Source organism: Lucilia sericata, unplaced genomic scaffold (genome assembly GCF_015586225.1).
Source record: "Lucilia sericata isolate MDLA Ls3-8-SP2 unplaced genomic scaffold, ASM1558622v1 Contig000618F_arrow, whole genome shotgun sequence".
NCBI lineage: Eukaryota > Metazoa > Arthropoda > Insecta > Diptera > Calliphoridae > Lucilia > Lucilia sericata.
This window is the reverse complement of record NW_023994624.1, coordinates 59555-82722: the sequence shown is the minus strand read 5'-3', so window position 1 is coordinate 82722 and position 23168 is coordinate 59555. Positions and strand designations below refer to the sequence as shown.

The window sequence follows — 23168 nt, the reverse complement described above, 5'->3', positions numbered from 1 at the left end:
TTTCGAAAAAGTTTTTTAATTTTAGCTACAAGTAATTAGCATTAGCAACTTTTCGCTTTCACAAACAATTTTTTTAACAGCCTTAACCTATACCTTGGGTTTTATATTTAAACAAAACATTGCCTCATTTAAGCCTTAACCAAACAAATATAAATACAAAATTTATTTTTTTTATTATAACACTTGCATGTTAATTTAATCATATTAAGTATGTAAAGAAAAAAAAAAAAAAACATTATAATAAATAATAAAAAGTTGTGTGTATAAAAATGTTTACTATAAAAATTTTTCCCTTGCAGATAATAAAGCGCAAGTAGTTTTCTTTTTCAGGGTATTTTTTAATATAAATTTAATATGTATTATAGTTTACTAAAGCAGATAACTTTATTTTTCTACAAAATTTACATAATAATATTAATTCATATATTTTTTCTTTTTTCATACTTTTTCGTTATTTATTTTTGTTTTTCTACACGTATATTTTCACGTACGCGTTATATAAATTCATACAGTTCTGGTGTTGGTATTTGTTGTGTATAATCGTCGTCGTGAGGCGCATATTAAATATCCTGGACCAGATGATGATGTACGCGAAAATATCATTAACTATGATGATGAGGGTGGCGGTGAGGATGATATGACTGCCTTTGATATAACACCACTGCAGATACCCATTGGTGGTCCCATGCCACCCGAATTGGCCACAATGAAAATGCCAATAATGTGTAAGTATGAAAAATATTAAAAATTCATAGTTTTTTTCCTGTATATTTTTATAAAACACACACACACACATAAATTAAGGTCAATAAGTTGTGCTAATAAGTTTGTTGTTTAACAAACTTTTATTTAAATTAGTTTATATGCAGAAAAAAGAAATCATATTACATGTGGTATTTTTATGTTATTTTTCTTTGCAAATAGATCCTGTTATGACATTAATGCCTGGCCAAGAGCCCAATGTTGGCATGTTTATTGAGGAGCATAAAAAACGTGCTGATGGTGATCCCAATGCCCCGCCTTTTGATGATTTACGCAATTATGCTTATGAGGGTGGTGGCAGTACAGCCGGTTCATTAAGTTCGTTAGCTTCGGGTAAGTTTTTATAATATTTTTTTGTTTGTTTTTTTTTTATCAATTAAATCATAATCTTTAGTTTTAGTTTATTTAATTATGCTTCCAACATTAAAATTTTGAAAATAAAAAAAAAAAATAAATTGCACTCAATATTCGTAATGTTTAGTTAAAAAAGTAGTTCAGTTTAGTGGTAATTTGATATACATAGTTTAAATCCCCAGAATTAGCATACAAAATGTGGTCTAAACTTCAAAATCATTGGTAAAACATTTGCATAATAGATTTTTTGAACTAACTAGATACATATTAGAAATTTTAATAAAATATTTTGTAATGATATGTAAGTCCTTTGGAATAATGATTTTAACAAGAATTTAAAAACTACTATTTATTCAACATACTTTCTCATGAGTACACTTAAAAACTTGAAACAATTTCAAAGCCCCGATAATAAATATAATTTTCTAAAGGATTGAGTTGAACTGCATTTGAATCTGATGTCATCTTACATTATAGAGTTTTTAAAATACTCTATGTTCACACCATTTTTCATTTATTATATATTTGGTTATACTACGCTAGACCAAACAAATATATAGAATTTGATCATCAATTTACCGTTAGTTTTAGCACTACAACATAACCTATCGTAACCGCTCTTACATCCAAAATATCTCAATAAACATATTGATATAGACAGGCCAGCAAAATTTGAAAAAATTCGAAACCTTGAAACCATGAAACCTTGTTCAGTGCTAAATCTGAATCTGCGTGAAGATATATCGAAGAAAAAAGAAGATATGTCAGGTGTTAAGCCTTTATTTTAAAGCTGACATAATGGACTTTATATGGGTACTCGATGTATATTTAAGGCACCAAAACCATTCAAGTTGAAAACTAAAGATTGAGTTTAAGTCTATTTCTTTCCTCGTTAGAGTCCAGAAGAAAGGGGTTTCTTCTGCAATTTCATAAGGTATTATTCGTTTGTGCTGATGTGCCCATGCAAAGTACACCAATTGGATCAGAATCACTTCTGATTAGATTACGCAATATCCGTCCGTCTGTCTATCCATATAAACTTTGTGCGCACGCTACACAATGCATTTTTCAACATAATTTGATACAATTTGGTACGTACTCTTCTCTGGACCTCTTCTCTAATAAAGGATATCAAATGATCAACCACTCATGATTTGATTATCTTTAGCTTTTCTACAGCAAGGGTTTGATTTAAATTTAACAAGATCACTTTATATAAGGCGATCAACAAACTATATAAAGAGAAGTAAAGATGCTATTAACTGAATACTCTGCCAGAGGTAAGGTTTACATCATATGGGTCACTCGGGAATAGTCGGCAACGGAAGGGCGAATGTAATAGTGAATAGTTAACTTGGCGAATGCAAAACCATTTGACGCAACAAAAGCTGAATTAAAAATATTGGTGAGAGTATACCATAAGGCCTCTTGGAATAATGAAACGGTGGGTAGAACCACAAAGATCCTATGAAGTGATCCTGATGAGAACAAAACGAGAAATCTCCTCAAAATGAGCAAGTCTGAAGTTAGTATGATGGTACGTATACTGAGTGGGCACACAAGATTACGAACACATCTATACAAAATTGGCCGTGCGGATACAGATGAATGTAGATAGAGCATGTGGAGAGGACAGTGAAACTCTGTAGCACTTCTTTGCCACTGTCAAGCATTCGTCGAAGTTAGATCCTAGTATCTTGGAAGTGATTTTATTCCGGAAATAACATTCCTGACTAAAAATGATTAGAAAATTCTTAAGAATTTTTTATTTCTTCGGATTTGATGTACTATACATCCTCCTATCAACCTAACCTAACCTAACCTAACCTAAAGATGCTATTAAGATGAGGTATAGACCAAGTGGGGTACTTGAGGTTGTTGAACTCATGGAGTATATTTCTTGATAATAGAAATGTCATACAAAAGAAGACGAAAGATTTTCACTTAAAGACAATATCAGATTCTGCACTGCACAACAGTTCATCTGAGTAACATTCGTGTAAAATTTTATTGTCGATGATTTAGTTATATAGTTAAACTCCTTTTAGAAAAGTAATTCTTTAGTAATTCTTAATTCTAATAGAACAAGAAACTGCACAATTTTCCCTAAAACATTTTTAAGAAAAAACATTACATTAAATCGCTAGAAAGCCAATTATAGCACTTAGCAAATAAAACTCTTTAAAACAAAATCAGGTAAAATTGCTAAAATTTTCTTACCGGCTACCGGCTAGTCTAGCTAGTATAATATTAATTTTATTAGCAATTTGTTAATATTTATACAAACTTTTTATTACAATTAAATATTTGTTTGTTTAAAATTACAGGCCTACGCCTAAGACTACACTCTAATACAGCCGAATATTGGGTGTAATCAAATTTAAAAAAGTACATAAATTAAATGGAGCATACATATTTTTATAATTTTGTGAAGTAAATTTTTTTTGCATTTTCTTAAATAATATGTTAAATGTGTGTTTTTTTGTTATAGGATTCACAGTTAATTAATAAAATGAATGTGTTTTTTAAAGAAAATGTAGCATACTTTTAGGGAGTAGAGTTTTTATATTAAAAAGAAGACATTTTGAATTCACTAAAAATGTCTCTTTTCTGAAAGAATGGTTTCAAATGATTCTAAATTTTAAACAAAAATTAAAAAATTAATAAATTTTGTGTAATTAATAGATGTAATAATAAGCCCCTCAAAGTACGCTACATTTTTTTTAAGGAAATAAATAAACATTGATTTTATTGCAATAATTATCTAAAAAACTGTGAATATTTATTATTGAAAAAACTAAATAATAACAAAATCTATTAATATTTGTTTTTATTATTATTACTTTTATTTAACGCAACAGGTACTGATGATGAATGCCAAGAATATGACTATTTAGGAGCCTGGGGACCCAGATTCGATAAACTAGCCAATATGTATGGACCCGATGCTAATAATCATACTACCGATTTAGAATTGTAAGTGAATAGTGAGAGAGAAAACAACCAAATAAAACACATAAAACACACGGACAAAAGAAAAAGCGAGAAACAAAGACAACAGTAACTAAATAAAATTGAATTAATCCCACAAAATGAAAGCGAAACAAATGAAGAAAGAAATGAAACAATTAAAAATTCAAATTCTAAAATACAAAAAGAAAAACTTCATTAAACGAAAATTAATCTAAAGAAGAAACCAAAAAGAAAAAAAAAACATACGAACAACACAAAACAAAAACTAACTAAATATAAAAGAAAAACAATTTAAGATTGCTAAGCAAGCTTTAAGAATTCAAATAAGAGGAGGAAGAAGAAGAAGAAGTAGAAAACAACCAAGGAAACGGAAATAAGTAAAAGGAAATTCGAAACCGAACATGAATAAGAAATAATTTCGAAATTAAAACCTTAAAACATAACAAAAAAAATTGAAAAAAATAAACATCACTACCAAAGATTTAAGTCGTTTTCAGACTAAAAGGAAAGTAAAAAAAATTAATAAAAAAACTACATTTCAACCAAACAAAATCCAATTACATTTGTAAAATACTACCACATACATACTCGTTTATACATCAAAACATACATATACTAACACCTACATAAATATATAAATACATACACAAAAAAAAGAAATCATGCATACATACATACAAATAAACATTCACTCATTTAGCATTTAATTTACGAAATGGAAATGAAGCAAAAAAAATGAAAGAAACAAAACTTAAAGATAAAGTTAAAAAATTAAAAAAAACGAAAACTATGTTTAGAATTTAAAGGATAAATAAAAAAAACCAAAGTCTCTACTTTATAAGTAAAAAACAAAAACATAATTATAAAAAATCAACCATGATAATTATAAATAATTTAGTTTTATTCAGCAAAAACACAAAAACAAATAGTAATAAAATTTTGTACATTTCTTTTAGCATTAATTTTTCTTTTTAATTTTTTAAGTTTATATTTTTAAGAAATTATTTATAAAATATCTTATTTATAAGTTTGTACAATTATTATTTATAAATATTTTTATTTTTTTATACAACAAAATAAACTTATACTCATTCGTATTGAACAAGAAAAGAAAAAAAACAACGATTTTAAAAGAAAAACTATACATTTTTGGATTTTATTTTTTTAATTTTGATTATAAAATTTTTTTACACAAATTACACAGGAATTGAGTTTTAGACAACAAACAAATTACACAATATTTAAATATATACATATGTTTTTAAAGAAATATATTATAAAAACAGCTGTACAATACAATACAACTATTATACATTTACTCAATCACTTTCTCACACTCACATTTATACAAAAAAAAAGAGATTAAAGCAGAGTTGCATTTAAAAGACAGAGAGAATTTCTTTCACTCTTCCAATCGAAAATAACAATCGTTGTGAGCTCAGATAATAAAATTTTAATCAAATCGAGTAAGATCACGAAAGGAATTCTTTCTTGTGGACTATATACTATATTTAAGTCTCTCATTGTCTCACACATTTCGTTCTTATAGATTTTTATTAATCCTAACTTTAGAAATAGTCTCGCAGTCATACAAAGAGGAAAAAGAAAGAGATTTTTGTAATGTAATAAGATCTCAATTATTATCATTAATACCGGGCCCACAAAAATTTGGGGCCTTGGTAACATTTTAGCCAAAAAGTAATAATTTTCTCCGGCTCATATCTTGCAAATCGTTCGGAATTGTGATTTACTCTCTAAGGCAAAGTTGTAGCTCTTGTCATAAAGAACAACAATTGTGAACATATGAAATCAAACAAATTTCATCCTAACTTCTTCATTTCAAGTATAAAGTTTTACATTGTGACTTTGCATTAGTTTTACCAACGGCATCTGTACGTATACGTATTAATAATTTATTGATATTACAAATATTAAGTATACGCCTAATATAGAGAATTTTTTTTTAAACAAGTAAAAAATCAAATTTTTTAAAGTTTTTGCGATTTTTGTTCTTTCAAAATTGCGAAAAGTTTACAAGATATGAGCTTGAGAAAAAATTGAACCGAGGCACCTAATCTTTAGTGGCCCCAAAAAATTTCATGTATTTGGGCAAAACTGGGAGTAACAGGTCTTTTTTTGTTGTCTTTTATCACGAAATGGTGCCCATATATGTTTATATGTTTTCTTGTTGCACTATGTGCTATAACAAAATCCAGTTTTCATATGAAAAAAGATGAAAATGATTAAAACAGTTGGATCGTTTGAACGCAAAGACATGTTTTCTATTGTTTTAAATACTTTTGACCCGTTTGATAATTTTCAGTCGTAGTTCTTTGCGCAGTAAAGAGGTTAATATGGATATTTGTCAGTAGGCAAACTAAGTCTTGCCGATAAGTAGGCTTTTTGTTTATAGGCACGGTTTTGGGGTTTTCAATACATCAACGACAGGTCAGCATTCCGTTCTCCTACTTATATATATATAGTCTTCGGATATGAATGAATGTAATCCCTGATTCATTTAATCGATTCCTCACCTTTATATTTGAATATCTCATTCGAACAGCCAGGAACCTTAAAAATACAGTTTTATCCAAATCTACTGTTAAGCTTAAAGCCAAATGACAAACCGTTCGGAATTGTGATTTACTCTCTAAGGCAAAATTGTAGCTCTTGTCATAAAGAACAACAATTGTAAACATATGGAATCAAAAACACTTAATTTCTTCATTTAAAGTGTAAAGTTTTACATTGTCAAAATGCACTACTTTTATTAACGACATCAGTACGTATACGTGTTAATAATTTATTGATATTACAAATATTAAGTATACGCCTAATTTAGAGAAGTACTTGTATTTACACGTAAAAAATCGAATTTCTTAAAGTTTTTGCGATTTTAGTTCATTCAAAATTCCGAAAGGAGAAAATGATTTTTTGCAAATCTTCCCATTCAAAATTGCTTGACTTTGGGCAAAACTGGGAGACACGTATTGATATCCGTGTACTATAAAAAAACGGTCTTTATTATAACCTATAAGAAGCTGTTTTTTGCGCACTAAAGAGGTTAATACGGATATTTGTCAGTAGGCAAACTAAGTCTTGGCTATAAGTAGGTTTTGTGTTTATAGGCCCGGTTTTGGGGTTTTCAATACACCACCGACAGGTCATCATTTCGTTCTCCTACTTATATATGTATGTCGTCTTCGGATATGATGAATGTAATCCCTGATTCATTTAATCGATTCCGTGCCTTTCGAATTGAATATGTCAATCGAACAGCCAAGAAACTTAATAGTGCCTTTTTGAAATCTACAGTTTTGTCCAAGACTACACCGGAAGATCTTCGTAGGATGATCTTGGCATTTTTAGGTGATGTAGTTTTTTATTTCTTCTTAGTTCAGCTTCATTTGAGTAGAAGACATCGAGGTCTTTGTAGAATGTGTTTACTTATCAGCTTCTTTTTTTTTTTCTTTTTTTCTATTCTAGGCTTCAACCTTGAACCTTCAGAGAAATCTCAAAGATGGAACTATATCTTCGAGATTTTTCTGAAAATAGCGAACATAAATGTTAGCCTGAGGACTTCATCTTTGGATATGATAAACGTAATCTCAGATCCATTAACACAATTCCTGATCCATTTACACAATATCATTTAAGCGCTCTTAATAGAACAGTCTGCAAATTGGAACTTTTTCTAGCACTCTTCGAGATCCACAATTTAGCCCTGTACCACTGATTGAATCAGCTTTTAGATCGACAACATTTTCAATTTAAGCAAGAATGACTCTAAGTCAAATGACTTCCGCAAGTTCTTTGTAGGGTGGTTGAGGTGTGGCTTATACTTATCTGTCTCTCTTTCTCGATATTTTTTGAGTGACATAGTTCACTGCAAACCTTCCTATGAGCTTTCTTTACATACATTTAAGCCGTGCAGTATAGCCTGTAGATACCTTCTCGGGATCATTAAGGTGCATGGGGACCGGACTTAATCGAACAACTGCAAATTGGGACTTTTTAAAGCACACTATATTCTGCAGCAACATGTTTCTTCGCTCTTCAATATATGGACTAATATACACTTCTATTTGTGCAGTAGAATCTGTAGATACATGCTTGGGTTCAGTTTGGTTCATAGGGAACTCTTCTGATTGTTTACCAATTTTGTTTGGTTGTTGTATTTATACAACTGAAACGAGCAAAAGAAATAAATCTTACAATTTGTATTAATATTTAAACTTTTTCAAAAACTTGAGATATGTTTTTTTTATACCCTGCACCACTTTAGTGGGGAGGGTATATTGGATTTGTGCTGATGTTTGTAACATACAAACCCACCTTAAAGTATACCATTCGGTTTAGAATCGTTTTCTGGAGTCGATTAAGCTATGTCCGTCCGTCCGTCTGGCTGGCTGGCTCTCCATGTAAACCTTGTGCGCAAGGTACAGCTCGCAATTTTCAAGATAATTGGATGACGCACGCACGTTTTATTTGACTCAAGGACGAAGCCTATTGAAAATGGTTAAAATCGGTCCATTATTTCACCTAGCCCCCATAGAACAAAACCCCCCGAAAAAGGCTTCTGAGCTCATAATTATGTTAAATATACAGATATATCGGCACAACTAAGTTTTATAGAAGTCTTGATAACCCTGCCAAATTTCATAAAGATCGGGCCTCATTTGACCCTAGCTCCCATACAAAGTCCCCTTCAGAAAATTACTTGAATGTCCCAAATTAACTTATAAACACAAATATCGCGATGAAATTCAGCACAATAAAATATTATGTAAATATAAATATATTCACAAAATTTTATCGGGCTTGGTCCATATTTGCCCCTAGCCCTCTCATAAAGCTCTTTCAGAAAATTAGTTTTTCATCCGTAAATTGCTTAAATGTATCGGAACAAGGGTATATTGAAGATAAATGCTTTATTATGAAAATAAATCACATTTAATATTCATAACTGGTGTAGGGTATCATATGGTCGGCCACGCCCGACTATACTTTCTTACTTTTTTTTTTTTGCAAAAAATCTCTAAAATTACGCTTCCATCTAATGCATAACATTACATAAATACACAAACACACAAAACACAATACATACATATAATAAAACACCCCCACAATATGTTATTTAGGGAATCTCCATTACAAAAATGAATAATTAATTAAATTAACAAATTAAAATAAATAAACTGTTATAAAACAAACCGTTATAAAGCAAAACAATAACAAAACCAGCAGAAGAAGCACCTTCCATATTTGTTTTGAATTTTTCATAATGTTTAAATAAACGTTACATGTTCTTTTTTATGTTTATATAATTTTCAATCATTATTAATACAACAAATCTCATTTGAGATTTAAATCCAATATTTATTATTCATTAATTATTAAAAACAAAACACTTTTTTTTATAAGGCAATTATTATGAATGAAAAACAAAAAAAAAAAATGATATTATTAATTAATAATTATATAAAAATAATAAAACAAAAAAACAAATTATATACATTAATAAAAATAATTAATTAATTAAATTTTACAAAGAAAAAAAAAACATGTAATGAATACCCAAAGACTGTTTTCGTTCCATCATTATAATAATATTAAAAAAAATAAAAAAGTTAAAAATTTATATTTAACAAAAAAAAAAAAAAAAAAAACAAATATTCAATTCATGATTTATTAAGACACACTACTAAAACCCGCATGTTTTCAGAAACTTGTTAAGTTTACTTTTAAATAATAAAATAAAACAAAAGTTCATATAAAAAAGAATAAACTGAAACACTTATTAACAAATTAAAAGAATAAATTTATGATAAAGTTTAACTCGAAAGGGTTAGATTAACTTGAAATTTAACCATTAAAAAAAACATTTTCAAATGTTGAAATTTATAATTCAATTTTGAATTAAATTCAAAAATTATATCCGGAAATGTTTCGAACTGTATAAAATTTCACTTTTTAAAAATTACCGAGCTTAAACGAAACTCACAGCTTTTCCATTTGAACATGTTTATACAACGGTGACTAAATAGAAGAAAGTACTTCCGTAAGATAGTTTTCTCGGTTGTACCGGCTGGTTCTAATAAGTATAATATTTGATACAATGGTTGATGGTGCAGCTAATGATGTTAATTATATCACAAAGATCTTTGTGCTCCATGAGTTGTTTTGCTACTCAAGGAGTTCATGACAACTCTGATTCAGTTCTAGTTCAGTTCTAGTTCAGTTCTAGTTCAGTTCTAGTTCAGTTCTAGTTCAGTTCTAGTTCAGTTCTAGTTCAGTTCTAGTTCAGTTCTAGTTCAGTTCTAGTTCAGTTCTAGTTCAGTTCTAGTTCAGTCCTAGTTCAGTTCTAGTTCAGTTCTAGTTCAGTTCTAGTTCAGTTCTAGTTCAGTTCTAGTTCAGCTCTAGTTCAGTTCTAGTTCAGTTCTAGTTCAGTTCTAGTTCAGTTCTAGTTCAGTTCTAGTTCAGTTCTAGTTCAGTTCTAGTTCAGTTCTAGTTCAGTTCTAGTTCAGTTCTAGTTCAGTTCTAGTTCAGTTCTAGTTCAGTTCTAGTTCAGTTCTAGTTCAGTTCTAGTTCAGTTCTAGTTCAGTTCTAGTTCAGTTCTAGTTCAGTTCTAGTTCAGTTCTAGTTCAGTTCTAGTTCAGTTCTAGTTCAGTTCTAGTTCAGTTCTAGTTCAGTTCTAGTTCAGTTCTAGTTCAGTTCTAGTTCAGTTCTAGTTCAGTTCTAGTTCAGTTCTAGTTCAGTTCTAGTTCAGTTCTAGTTCAGTTCTAGTTCAGTTCTAGTTCAGTTCTAGTTCAGTTCTAGTTCAGTTCTAGTTCAGTTCTAGTTCAGTTCTAGTTCAGTTCTAGTTCAGTTCTAGTTCAGTTCTAGTTCAGTTCTAGTTCAGTTCTAGTTCAGTTCTAGTTCAGTTCTAGTTCAGTTCTAGTTCAGTTCTAGTTCAGTTCTAGTTCAGTTCTAGTTCAGTTCTAGTTCAGTTCTAGTTCAGTTCTAGTTCAGTTCTAGTTCAGTTCTAGTTCAGTTTTAGTTCAGTTCTAGTTCAGTTCAGTTCTAGTTCAGTTCTAGTTCAGTTCTAGTTCAGTTCTAGTTCAGTTCTAGTTCAGTTCTAGTTCAGTTCTAGTTCAGTTCTAGTTCAGTTCTAGTTCAGTTCTAGTTCAGTTCTAGTTCAGTTCTAGTTCAGTTCTATTTCAGTTCTAGTTCAGTTCTAGTTCAGTTCTAGTTCAGTTCTAGTTCAGTTCTAGTTCAGTTCTAGTTCAGTTCTAGTTCAGTTCTACTTCAGTTTTAGTTCAGTTCTAGTTCAGTTCTAGTTCAGTTCTAGTTCAGTTCTAGTTCAGTTCTAGTTCAGTTTAGTTCAGTTCTAGTTCAGTTCTAGTTCAGTTCTAGTTCAGTTCTAGTTCAGTTCTAGTTCAGTTCTAGTTCAGTTCTAGTTCAGTTCTAGTTCAGTTCTAGTTCAGTTCTAGTTCAGTTCTAGTTCAGTTCTAGTTCTAGTTCAGTTCTAGTTCAGTTCTAGTTCAGTTCTAGTTCAGTTCTAGTTCAGTTCTAGTTCAGTTCTAGTTCAGTTCTAGTTCAGTTCTAGTTCAGTTCTAGTTCAGTTCTAGTTCAGTTCTAGTTCAGTTCTAGTTCAGTTCTAGTTCAGTTCTAGTTCAGTTCTAGTTCAGTTCTAGTTCAGTTCTAGTTCAGTTCTAGTTCAGTTCTAGTTCAGTTCTAGTTCAGTTCTAGTTCAGTTCTAGTTCAGTTCTAGTTCAGTTCTAGTTCAGTTCTAGTTCAGTTCTAGTTCAGTTCTAGTTCAGTTCTAGTTCAGTTCTAGTTCAGTTCTAGTTCAGTTCAGTTCAGTTAGTTCAGTTCTAAGTTCAGTTCAAGGTCAGTTCTATTTCAGTTATCCACTATTACTTATTTAAGAATTATAATATAAACCACTATTCTAGTCCATGAACTAGATTATTGACTATTTTAAGGACAAGATTATGGGCTATTATTTAGTACTGACTATGTCCTGTGCCTAACGTCTTTTTCAAAAGACAAGTTAATGGACTAGATATGAATAAACTCTGTACTTGTCTATAGTCTAATTTCTTGACTAGACCACTCTGGTAATTAAGTGTACGGGCTTTGTATATAGCCTTTTCTACAAAATATTTTATAAAATGGACATTGACCTAGTCTAAGAATTACTCTGTACTTTCCGACGTGCTTAACTGCAGACTGTGGGCTAGATTGTGCAAAAGTTTTGATAGAATATTGAAAAATATTAAAAATTAAACTTTATCATAAATTTACTAAAAATTGGGGATTCTCAGCAAAATAAGTATGTAAAGGTTCTAAATGAGTTTAAAAAGGTCAAATATAAATACAGAAATAGTACTATTTACTGTAGTATATCTTAAGGCTTTTAAAGGGTTACTGAGTACTTTTTAAAATAATACTGTAACTTTTTTGTTTAACAAAATTAAGTGCTTTGTTTAAAATATACTTCCCAAAATAATGAGTTACAACAATACCCTTATTAATTACATATGAACCTTAAGAATCCTTAAAAATTAATTGTGTTACTGACATTAAAATAAAGAATATTACGAAGAAAAAAATAAAAACAAACTATTAGACTTAAAAAATATTTAAATAAAAAATAAATTTCATAATACACAAGGATTTTTAATCTAAATAAACAACTACAAACAATAAATACACTATTAAATTAATAAACTAAAATAAAAAATAAATAAAATTCAAAACCAAAAAGTAAACTTTGCATATAAACAAAAAAAGTCATTAACAGATTCTATATTTAAATAAAAATTTCACAATTAATTTTTTAAACTCACAATAAAATCAAATCGTATAAACTAGATGATGAAGAAAAAATATAAGAAAATTAGCATAAATATAAAAAAAACTTATAACAAATAAAAGACACAAAAGAATGGATGGTTAGATGGAAAAGTAAGTAAAATAATAATTTAAAAAAAAGGCAAGCAGACCTTTTTAGAAAGAACTTAGTGCAATTCATTGAAGTAAAATAATTATATATAACAAATAATTAAAAATAAAATAATAATTAATTATACAATAAAAGAAAAATACCCAAAAAATATAAGAAATCAATTGTAATAATTTTAGCACGTAAACGTAGTAAAGAAACAAAAAAGTAAATCTTATTACAAAAAAAGTGTCATTAATCATTAATTAATATATTAAAAAAAAAAAACAGACAAAAAAATAAAAACAAAAAATTGCATAAACAAAATTTAAACTAATTTATAATAGTTTATTAATAACCAAAAAAAGAAATAAATTATAGAAATCATATACATATTAATTATTAACAACAATTACATTTAAATGATTTTTAAGACACATTTAAAATAAAACAAAAAACAAAAAAACCATGAGACACAAACAGAAAAAAATAATAATTGAAAGAAAAAGCAGTATTTGTATGTTTTATTTAAAATTAAACGTAAAAAAAAAGAAAAAACTAAAATTTATTAGTAATGTAAGTGTAAATTCGAAGAAATATAATAAAAAAAAAAAATAATAAACTTAAAATAAAAACGATGTCCTAGTATGTCCTTTACATGAAAAAAAGCCTACTTGAAATAATAAAAGAAAGAAAAAAAAGAAAACACATATGAAATGTTAAACAAAACTAAAAATTAGTGGTATTATTTCCATAATAAGAACACAAATTGCGTCCAAAAGTAAGTATAAAAGTTAAAAAAACCCAGACCAGAAATTTTTCAAGAATGTGCTTCCAGTTCTAACACTCTTATAATTTCCAAAATTGACTTTTATATCTCCACTGAAAAACCTTTGATGGGAATATTATAATGTCACATATTTCGATTATTTTATCTTAACTCTTATAGTTTCTGAGAAAAATGTACTTTCGTGTATTTTTCTCTAAAATTGGGTCTTTGGTGGGAAATCTTTCCTATCTTAGAATTTTGAGAAAACTTACTTTTATGTCTTTATTACAAAAGAGTATTTGTTAGGATTGTGATTACAGATTTAGCTTGTTTCCTTTTTATACCCACCGTCAAAAAAGATGGGGGGTATATTAATTTTGTCATTCCGTTTGTAACACATAGAAATATTGGTCATAGACCCATAAAAGTATATATATATTCCGGGTCCTTATTAAATTCTAAGACGATCTAGCCATGTCCGTCCGTCTGTCTGTTGAAATCACAGCTTGGCAGTTGAAATTTTGCATAAATATTCTCTATTATTGAGGTTTGTTTAGTATAGCAAATGGGCAATATCGGTCCACTTTTTCGGATAGCTCCCATACAAGTGGACCTCCAAAAAACAGCTTTAACGGGCATAACTGCTTTAGAAGTACAAGTATAGCGATGAAATTCGACATAAATAAGTTTCATATGAGCCAAAATCTTTCTACCAAATTTCTTGAGGATCGGCCCATAAATGACCCTACCCCCCATATAACGTCCCCTTTAGAAAATGACTTTAACACTTATTACTGGCCTAAAAATTCGAGTATAGCGATGAAATTCAGTATAAGTAAGTTTCTTACGAACCAAAACCTTTTAACCAATTTTTTTAGGATCGGCCCATAAATGACCCTACCCCCCATATAAGGTCCCCTTCTGAAAATGACTTTAACACTCATTACTGGCCCCAAAATGCAAGTATAGCGATGAAATTCGACATAAATAAGTTTCATGTGAGCCAAAATCTTTCTACCAAATTTTTTGAGGATCGACCCATAAATGACCCTACCCCCCATATAAGGTCCCCTTTAGAAAATTACTTTAACACTCATTACTGGTCCAAAAATGCGAGTATAGCGATGAAATTCGATATAAGTAATTTCTTACGAACCAAAATCGCACTACGAATTTTTTTAAGATCGACCCATAAATGACCCTATCGCCCATATAAGGTCCCCTTCTGAAAATTACTTTAACGCAATAAAATTTTACACAATTAAGTTCCTCGCGAGCCAAAATCTTTTTAATAACTTTTATGTGGATAGATCTTCCACTTCAGGAAATAGCTTAAACGCTCATTACTGTCTTAAAAATACGAGTAAAGCGATGAAATGCTACACACGTAGTTTCTTACGAGCCAAAACCTCCGTACCAATTTTTTGGATCGGCCAATAAATGACCCTTCCTCCATATAAGGTCCCCCTCTGCAAATAACTACATTGCTCATTACTGGCTTAAAAATATGAATTGTACGCACATAAGTTTAATGCGTGTCAAAATCTCTCCACCAAATTTAGGGAGGATCGGTCCATAATTTACCCAACCGCCCATATAAGGTCCCCTTCAGAAAATTACTTAGACGATCATTACTGGCTTAAAAATATGAGTTATGAAATACGGTTATGAAATTCGCTCCGAATTTCATGCGGAATGTGTCTGTAATTCACAAAAGGTTCCCTTCAGGAAAGGGTTTTGGTTAATAAAATACGAGTGTTCCTTATTTAAAAATACGAGTTTTGATGGTGGGTATTGAGATTCGGCACATCCGAATATAACACTCTTCTTGTTATTTCTTACAGTTTCTGAGATATATGAGCAGTAATGTTCTAGTTTAGTTGTAATTCAGCTCAAGTTCAGGTCTATTTCAGCTGTTCTAGTTCAGTTCTAGTTCAGTTCTAGTTCAGTTCTAGTTCAGTTCTAGTTCAGTTCTAGTTCAGTTCTAGTTCAGTTCTAGTTCAGTTCTAGTTCAGTTCTAGTTCAGTTCTAGTTCAGTTCTAGTTCAGTTCTAGTTCAGTTCTAGTTAAGTTCTAGTTCAGTTCTAGTTCAGTTCTAGTTCAGTTCTAGTTCAGTTCTAGTTCAGTTCTAGTTCAGTTCTAGTTCAGTTCTAGTTCAGTTCTAGTTCAGTTCTAGTTCAGTTCTAGTTCAGTTCTAGTTCAGTTCTAGTTCAGTTCTAGTTCAGTTCTAGTTCAGTTCTAGTTCAGTTCTAGTTCAGTTCTAGTTCAGTTCTAGTTCAGTTCTAGTTCAGTTCTAGTTCAGTTCTAGTTCAGTTCTAGTTCAGTTCTAGTTCAGTTCTAGTTCAGTTCTAGTTCAGTTCTAGTTCAGTTCTAGTTCAGTTCTAGTTCAGTTCTAGTTCAGTTCTAGTTCAGTTCTAGTTCAGTTCTAGTTCAGTTCTAGTTCAGTTCTAGTTTCTAGTTCTTCTAGTTCAGTTCTAGTTCAGTTCTAGTTCAGTTCTAGTTCAGTTCTAGTTCAGTTCTAGTTCAGTTCTAGTTCAGTTCTAGTTCAGTTCTAGTTCAGTTCTAGTTCAGTTCTAGTTCAGTTCTAGTTCAGTTCTAGTTCAGTTCTAGTTCAGTTCTAGTTCAGTTCTAGTTCAGTTCTAGTTCAGTTCTAGTTCAGTTCTAGTTCAGTTCTAGTTCAGTTCTAGTTCAGTTCTAGTTCAGTTCTAGTTCAGTTCTAGTTCAGTTCTAGTTCAGTTCTAGTTCAGTTCTAGTTCAGTTCTAGTTCAGTTCTAGTTCAGTTAGTTCAGTTCTAGTTCAGTTCTAGTTCAGTTATAGTTCAGTTCTAGTTCAGTTATAGTTCAGTTATAGTTCAGTTATAGTTCAGTTATAGTTCAGTTCTAGTTCAGTTCTAGTTCAGTTCTAGTTCAGTTCTAGTTCAGTTCTAGATCAGTTCTAGTTCAGCTCTAGTTCAGTTCTAGTTCAGTTCTAGATCAGTTCTAGTTCAGTTCTAGTTCAGTTCTAGTTCAGTTCTAGTTCAGTTCTAGTTCAGTTCTAGTTCAGTTCTAGTTCAGTTCTAGTTCAGTTCTAGTTCAGTTCTAGTTCAGTTCTAGTTCAGTTCTAGTTCAGTTCTAGTTCAGTTCTAGTTCAGTTCTAGTTCAGTTCTAGTTCAGTTCTAGTTCAGTTCTAGTTCAGTTCTAGTTCAGTTCTAGTTCAGTTCTAGTTCAGTTCTAGTTCAGTTCTAGTTCAGTTCTAGTTCAGTTCTAGTTCAGTTCTAGTTCAGTTCTAGTTCAGTTCTAGTTCAGTTCTAGTTCAGTTTCTAGTCCAGTTCCAGTTCAGTTACAAACCGTTGACTTTTAAATTGTATTTCGATTTTCTAACGATATTTATATTTAAGTGTTCCCATTTAATTTAAAAACTAATTAATTTAAAAATATTCTGAGAATTCGACCCAAAGTTTTTTGTAAGTTCATAAATAAAATGAAAATTGCTGCCTTCTTTCTGGACTAAACTTTTGTATATTTTGGAAAATGTCTATCTGCCTAGGTCATACCCTTTGGAGACTATTTAGGCGACAGCAGACAAACCGAGTGTTAAAAAATGTTATGGAGAAACTTCTAATGAAAATGTCCAAGTTTTTTCCCTTCAATAAATTACTTGTTTATAAGTACATACTTTTAAAATATTTTTTTAAAATTTTATTTGTTTTGTTTATTGTCTGTAAATTTTAAGGTCACTTGCTATCTCATTATTTGCCATATGTCCAAAGTCTTTGACTTCCTGTTTATCTTCACAACAAGTTTACTTTTATAAACTTTTGGTCAAATATATGTACATATGTATATAATTTTGTTAGCAAAATTATTCCACATACATACATAAATATTTATTTTGTTTCTATACTTTTACATAAATATTCCCTTGATTTATTTAACAAAAAATTCCAATAAGTAAATAAATTATCAGTCTTGTAATAAGAAGATTTTTTCTTCTCGAAATAAATCTTATTTGGTCTGAATTTCAATGGAAGACTTACAAAGTAATATTATGGAGACAATTTTGTTTATTTTTAAGTAAAAGATTTAGTTGTTGTTATTATAAAAACTTCCAATTTCATTAAGAAAAAAATTCTATAAATCTTCTAGTTTAGCTTAAAGAAGTTTTTGCTGAAAAAAGTTTGAGAATCTTTTTCGTTTTTTTTTGCTCAAAGAAAACTTTTTAATCAGTTTAACTGGTAAATAAGCAACAATTATTTTGTAGGCAACTAAGTATGTGTAGAATATCTGTAAATTTTTATAAAACGATTTATACTAGAGCGCACATTGGGGACTTTGTACATGTTTGATTAGAATGTCTGTACAAGTTTCAAGGAAATTCCAGAGCGGTAAAATTACGGATTGAGTCAATATTTATTTGTTTTGCCTTTGAAACAAGCAAGGGTGCATCCGGCTATTATGAATCTTGTATAAACAACAGCCATAAAATTTTGAAATAGTACTAACTTATAACAAAAAAAAGCATTTTTTTAGGGTTTAAATTTTTTGCCAGTACACATACAATTCTATAGACTAGACAACAAAGTTTTCTAAGTATACTATAGACTAGACTGCGGACTGAACTGTAGATCACTCTATAGACGACTTAGACTATACGCTATACTAGAATATACTCGAATATATACTATACTAGACTAAAAACTATACCATATACAACACTATAGACTAAACTGTAGAATCCACTATAGATTAGACTATAGACAAGATTAAGTACTAGATTATAGACTAGAACTGGACTAGACTATGGACTAGAATATAGACTATATACACTATAGACTAGACTATAGACTAAATTATAGATTAGTCTTACTAGACTATAGACTAGACTATAGACTGGACTAGTCTATAGTCTAGACTATACTAGTCTATAGTCTAGTCTATAGCTTAGTCTATAGTCTAGTCTAGCCTATAGTCTAGTTTATAGTCTAGTTTATAGTCTAGTCTAGTCTAGTCTAGTCTATAGTCTAGTCTAGTCTAGTCTAGTCTAGTCTAGTCTAGTCTAGTCTAGTCTAGTCTAGTCTAGTCTAGTCTAGTCTAGTCTAGTCTATAGTCTAGTCTAGTCTAATTTAGTCTAATCTAGTCTAGTTTATAGTCTAGTCTATAGACTAGTCTATAGTCTAGTCTATAGTCTAGTCTATGGTCTAGTCTATAGTCTAGTCTATAGTCTAGTCTATAGTCTAGTCTATAGTCTAGTCTATAGTCTAGTCTATAGTCTAGTCTATAGTATAGTCTATAGTCTAGTCTATAGTCTAGTCTATAGTCTAGTCTATAGTCTAGTCTATAGTCTAGTCTATAGTCTAGTCTATAGTCTAGTCTATAGTCTAGTCTATAGTCTAGTCTATAGTCTAGTCTATAGACTAGTCTATAGTCTAGTCTATAGTCTAGTCTATAGTCTAGTCTATAGTCTAATCTATAGTCTAGTCTATAGTCTAGTCTATAGTATAGTCTATAGTCTAACTACTAACTAACTAACTAACTAACTAACTAACTAACTAACTAACTACTAACTAACTAACTAACTAACTAACTAACTAACTAACTAACTAACTAACTAACTAACTAACTAACTAACTAACTAACTAACTAACTAACTAACTAACTAACTAACTAACTAACTAACTAACTAACTAACTAACTAACTAACTAACTAACTAACTAACTAACTAACTAACTAACTAACTAACTAACTAACTAACTAACTAACTAACTAACTAACTAACTAACTAACTAACTAACTAACTAACTAACTAACTAACTAACTAACTACTAACTAACTAACTAACTAACTACTAACTAACTAACTAACTAACTAACTAACTAACTAACTAACTAACTAACTAACTAACTAACTAACTAACTAACTAACTACTAACTAACTAACTAACTAACTAACTAACTAACTAACTAACTAACTAACTAACTAACTAACTAACTAACTAACTAACTAACTAACTAACTAACTAACTAACTAACTAACTAACTAACTAACTACTAACTAACTAACTACTAACTACTAACTAACTAACTAACTAACTAACTAACTACTAACTAACTAACTAACTAACTAACTAACTAACTAACTAACTAACTAACTAACTACTAACTAACTAACTAACTAACTAACTAACTACTAACTAACTAACTAACTAACTAACTAACTAACTAACTAACTAACTACTAACTAACTAACTAACTAACTAACTAACTAACTAACTAACTAACTAACTAACTAACTAACTAACTAACTAACTAACTAACTAACTAACTAACTAACTAACTAACTAACTAACTAACTAACTAACTAACTAACTAACTAACTAACTAACTAACTAACTAACTAACTAACTAACTAACTAACTAACTAACTAACTAACTAACTAACTAACTAACTAACTAACTAACTAACTAACTAACTAACTAACTAACTAACTAACTAACTAACTAACTAACTACTAACTAACTAACTAACTAACTAACTAACTAACTAACTAACTAACTAACTAACTAACTAACTAACTAACTAACTAACTAACTAACTAACTAACTAACTACTAACAACTAACTAACTAACTAACTAACTAACTAACTAACTAACTAACTAACTAACTAACTACTAACTAACTAACTAACTAACTAACTAACTAACTAACTACTAACTAACTAACTAACTAACTAACTAACTAACTAACTAACTAACTAACTAACTAACTAACTAACTAACTAACTAACTAACTAACTAACTAACTAACTACTAACTAACTAACTAACTAACTAACTAACTAACTAACTAACTAACTAACTAACTAACTAACTACTAACTAACTAACTAACTAACTAACTAACTAACTAACTAACCTAACTAACTAACTAACTAACTAACTAACTACTAACTAACTAACTAACTAACTAACTAACTAACTAACTAACTAACTACTAACTAACTAACTAACTAACTACTAACTAACTAACTAACTAACTAACTAACTAACTAACTACTAACTAACTAACTAACTAACTAACTAACTACTAACTAACTAACTAACTAACTAACTAACTAACTAACTAACTAACTAACTAACTAACTAACTAACTACTAACTAACTAACTACTAACTAACTAACTAACTAACTAACTACTAACTAACTAACTAACTAACTAACTAACTACTAACTAACTAACTAACTAACTAACTAACTAACTAATTAATTAACTAACTAACTAACTAACTAACTAACTAACTACTAACTAACTACTAATAAACTCATTATATATTTCAACATAACCGCAATACGGGTTATTAACCTTATTTGTACAAATGGAAATGCTGTTGACTTATGTTTTGCAATTTCCCACTGAAGAAAAAGAAACAACAAATTTATTAGCATTTACTTTTTTCACGCTCACAACTAACAAATACCAATTTCCAAAGTAATATTCTAGAAAATTTATGTTGCTTATACTAAGGGAAATTAAATTAAAGGGACTTAAAATAACTGCAGTTCCAAAAAAATAGGAAAAGTTATCTATTTGTTTAATACCGATATTAAGTAATTAAGACATTTTTATACCCTCCACCAGCATCAGTGCTGATAGAAGGTATATATAACTTTATCATTCCGTGTGTAACACCAATATTCATGTGAGACCCAACAAAGTATACATATTATGGGTCCTTATCAAATTCTGAGTCGATTTAGCTATCTCCGTCTGTCCGTCTGTCTGTGTAAAACACGCTCACGATAAAACGAAGCAATAGAATTTAACCAAATTCACCCAAAATATTCTTCATTTTTCTGAGTTATTTTGTATTGAAAATGAGTAAAATCGGTTCACGCCGGGAAAAGTTATGAATCAAAATTCAAAACAACCTCCAAAAAAATAACAATTTTTTACACATTCTGATGTAATTATCTCGAAAACTGTGCAAGAAAATTCCATGAAAATCACCATAAATTCGTTTCTACAGAAGAGCTTGATCCCTACTGAAAATTGCTGGAATCGGTCAACAATTTCATATACCTCCCATACAAAAGTACATATTCCCGGAAAATGGGTTTTTTGTTAATAACTTCCGTCACAATGTCGATATCTTCACAAAATTTTACAAATTAAAATCTTATGTTAATAGAATTTATACAGAGAAAAAATTTTCTGGATCGGTCCATAATTGGACATAGCTCCCATACAAGGTCCCCTCCCGAAAATCACTTAAACGCGCATAACTCATTACTAAATTAAGATATCCATATAAAATTTGATATAAGTATTGCCCATATGCATAGAAATATTACTGTGAAATTGTTTTCCTATCGGTCCATAACTGATCATAGCTGCTATACACGGTGCCTTTCAGAAAACACTTAAAGGCACATAACTCATTACCAAATAGTGATACCCATAAAATATTTGGCAATAATACTATTTTTGTACACATAAATGTTATTTCAACATTTTTTTCACGATTAGTCCATCCTTGGTCATAGCTCCCATACAAGGTTCCCTCCCGAAAATTACTTAAACGCACATAATTCATTACCAAATATTGATATCCATACATTTAGCAAAATTATTGCTCTTATATACATAAATTACACTATAAAATTGATTTACGATCGGTCAATATTTGGTCATAGCTCTCATACTAGGTCCCCTCCAGAAAATCACTTAAATGCACAATATTCATTACCAAATAATGATATAGATACAGAATCTTGAAATTTTGTCTTTATATACAGAATTCCTCATAGCTCCCATACAAAGTCCTTTTACGAAAATCTCTTAAACGCACATTACTGATTACCAAATAAAACTATTGATGCAAAATTTGCCACAAATATTAGTTTTGTATACAAAAATGGGTGCGGTCGGTCCCATACAAGGTTCCCTTCCGAAAATCTCTTAAACACACATTACTTATTACTAAATTACGTTATAGATATAAAATTTTACTGAAATATAGCTTTTATGTACAGAAATTTAGCTTAAAGAATTTTTTAACGATCGGTCTATAATTGGTCATATCTAGGTCCTGCCCCTGAAAGCACTTTAACCGTATTTAACTAGTTGCATTATCAATTTGTGTAGATTATATATATGTATTTTGAAAATCCTTTAATTTTTCACACACATGCATTCATGCAAATTACTAAATATCGCTAAGCGCTATAAAAATATAAAAAAAATTGCGTTTGTAATGTTCAATAAATCTTGGAATTGTAATAGATTTAAGCTGTTTAAATCTTGGGATTTTTCTATTTAAGACATGAGATAACTTATTTCTACAAATATTTGACCAATGAGAAAAGTCTTAATATAAAAGTAGCTGGTGGTGGGCATTTAAGATATAT

The 23168-nt window shown here is 29.6% G+C and overlaps 1 protein-coding gene across 1 annotated transcript in view; it reads left to right on the top strand.

Annotated features, from left to right (window-relative positions):
- The window catches only part of LOC119606754 (neural-cadherin-like), a 183223-nt gene extending 178478 nt beyond the window's left edge, over window positions 1-4745 (top strand). Inside the window, 3 exon segments of the mRNA XM_037960312.1 lie at window positions 513-725; window positions 925-1095; window positions 3978-4745. Coding sequence (XP_037816240.1) covers window positions 513-725; window positions 925-1095; window positions 3978-4096 — 503 coding nt within the window. The 3' untranslated portion in view covers window positions 4097-4745.
- The last annotated feature ends 18423 nt before the right edge of the window (window positions 4746-23168 follow it).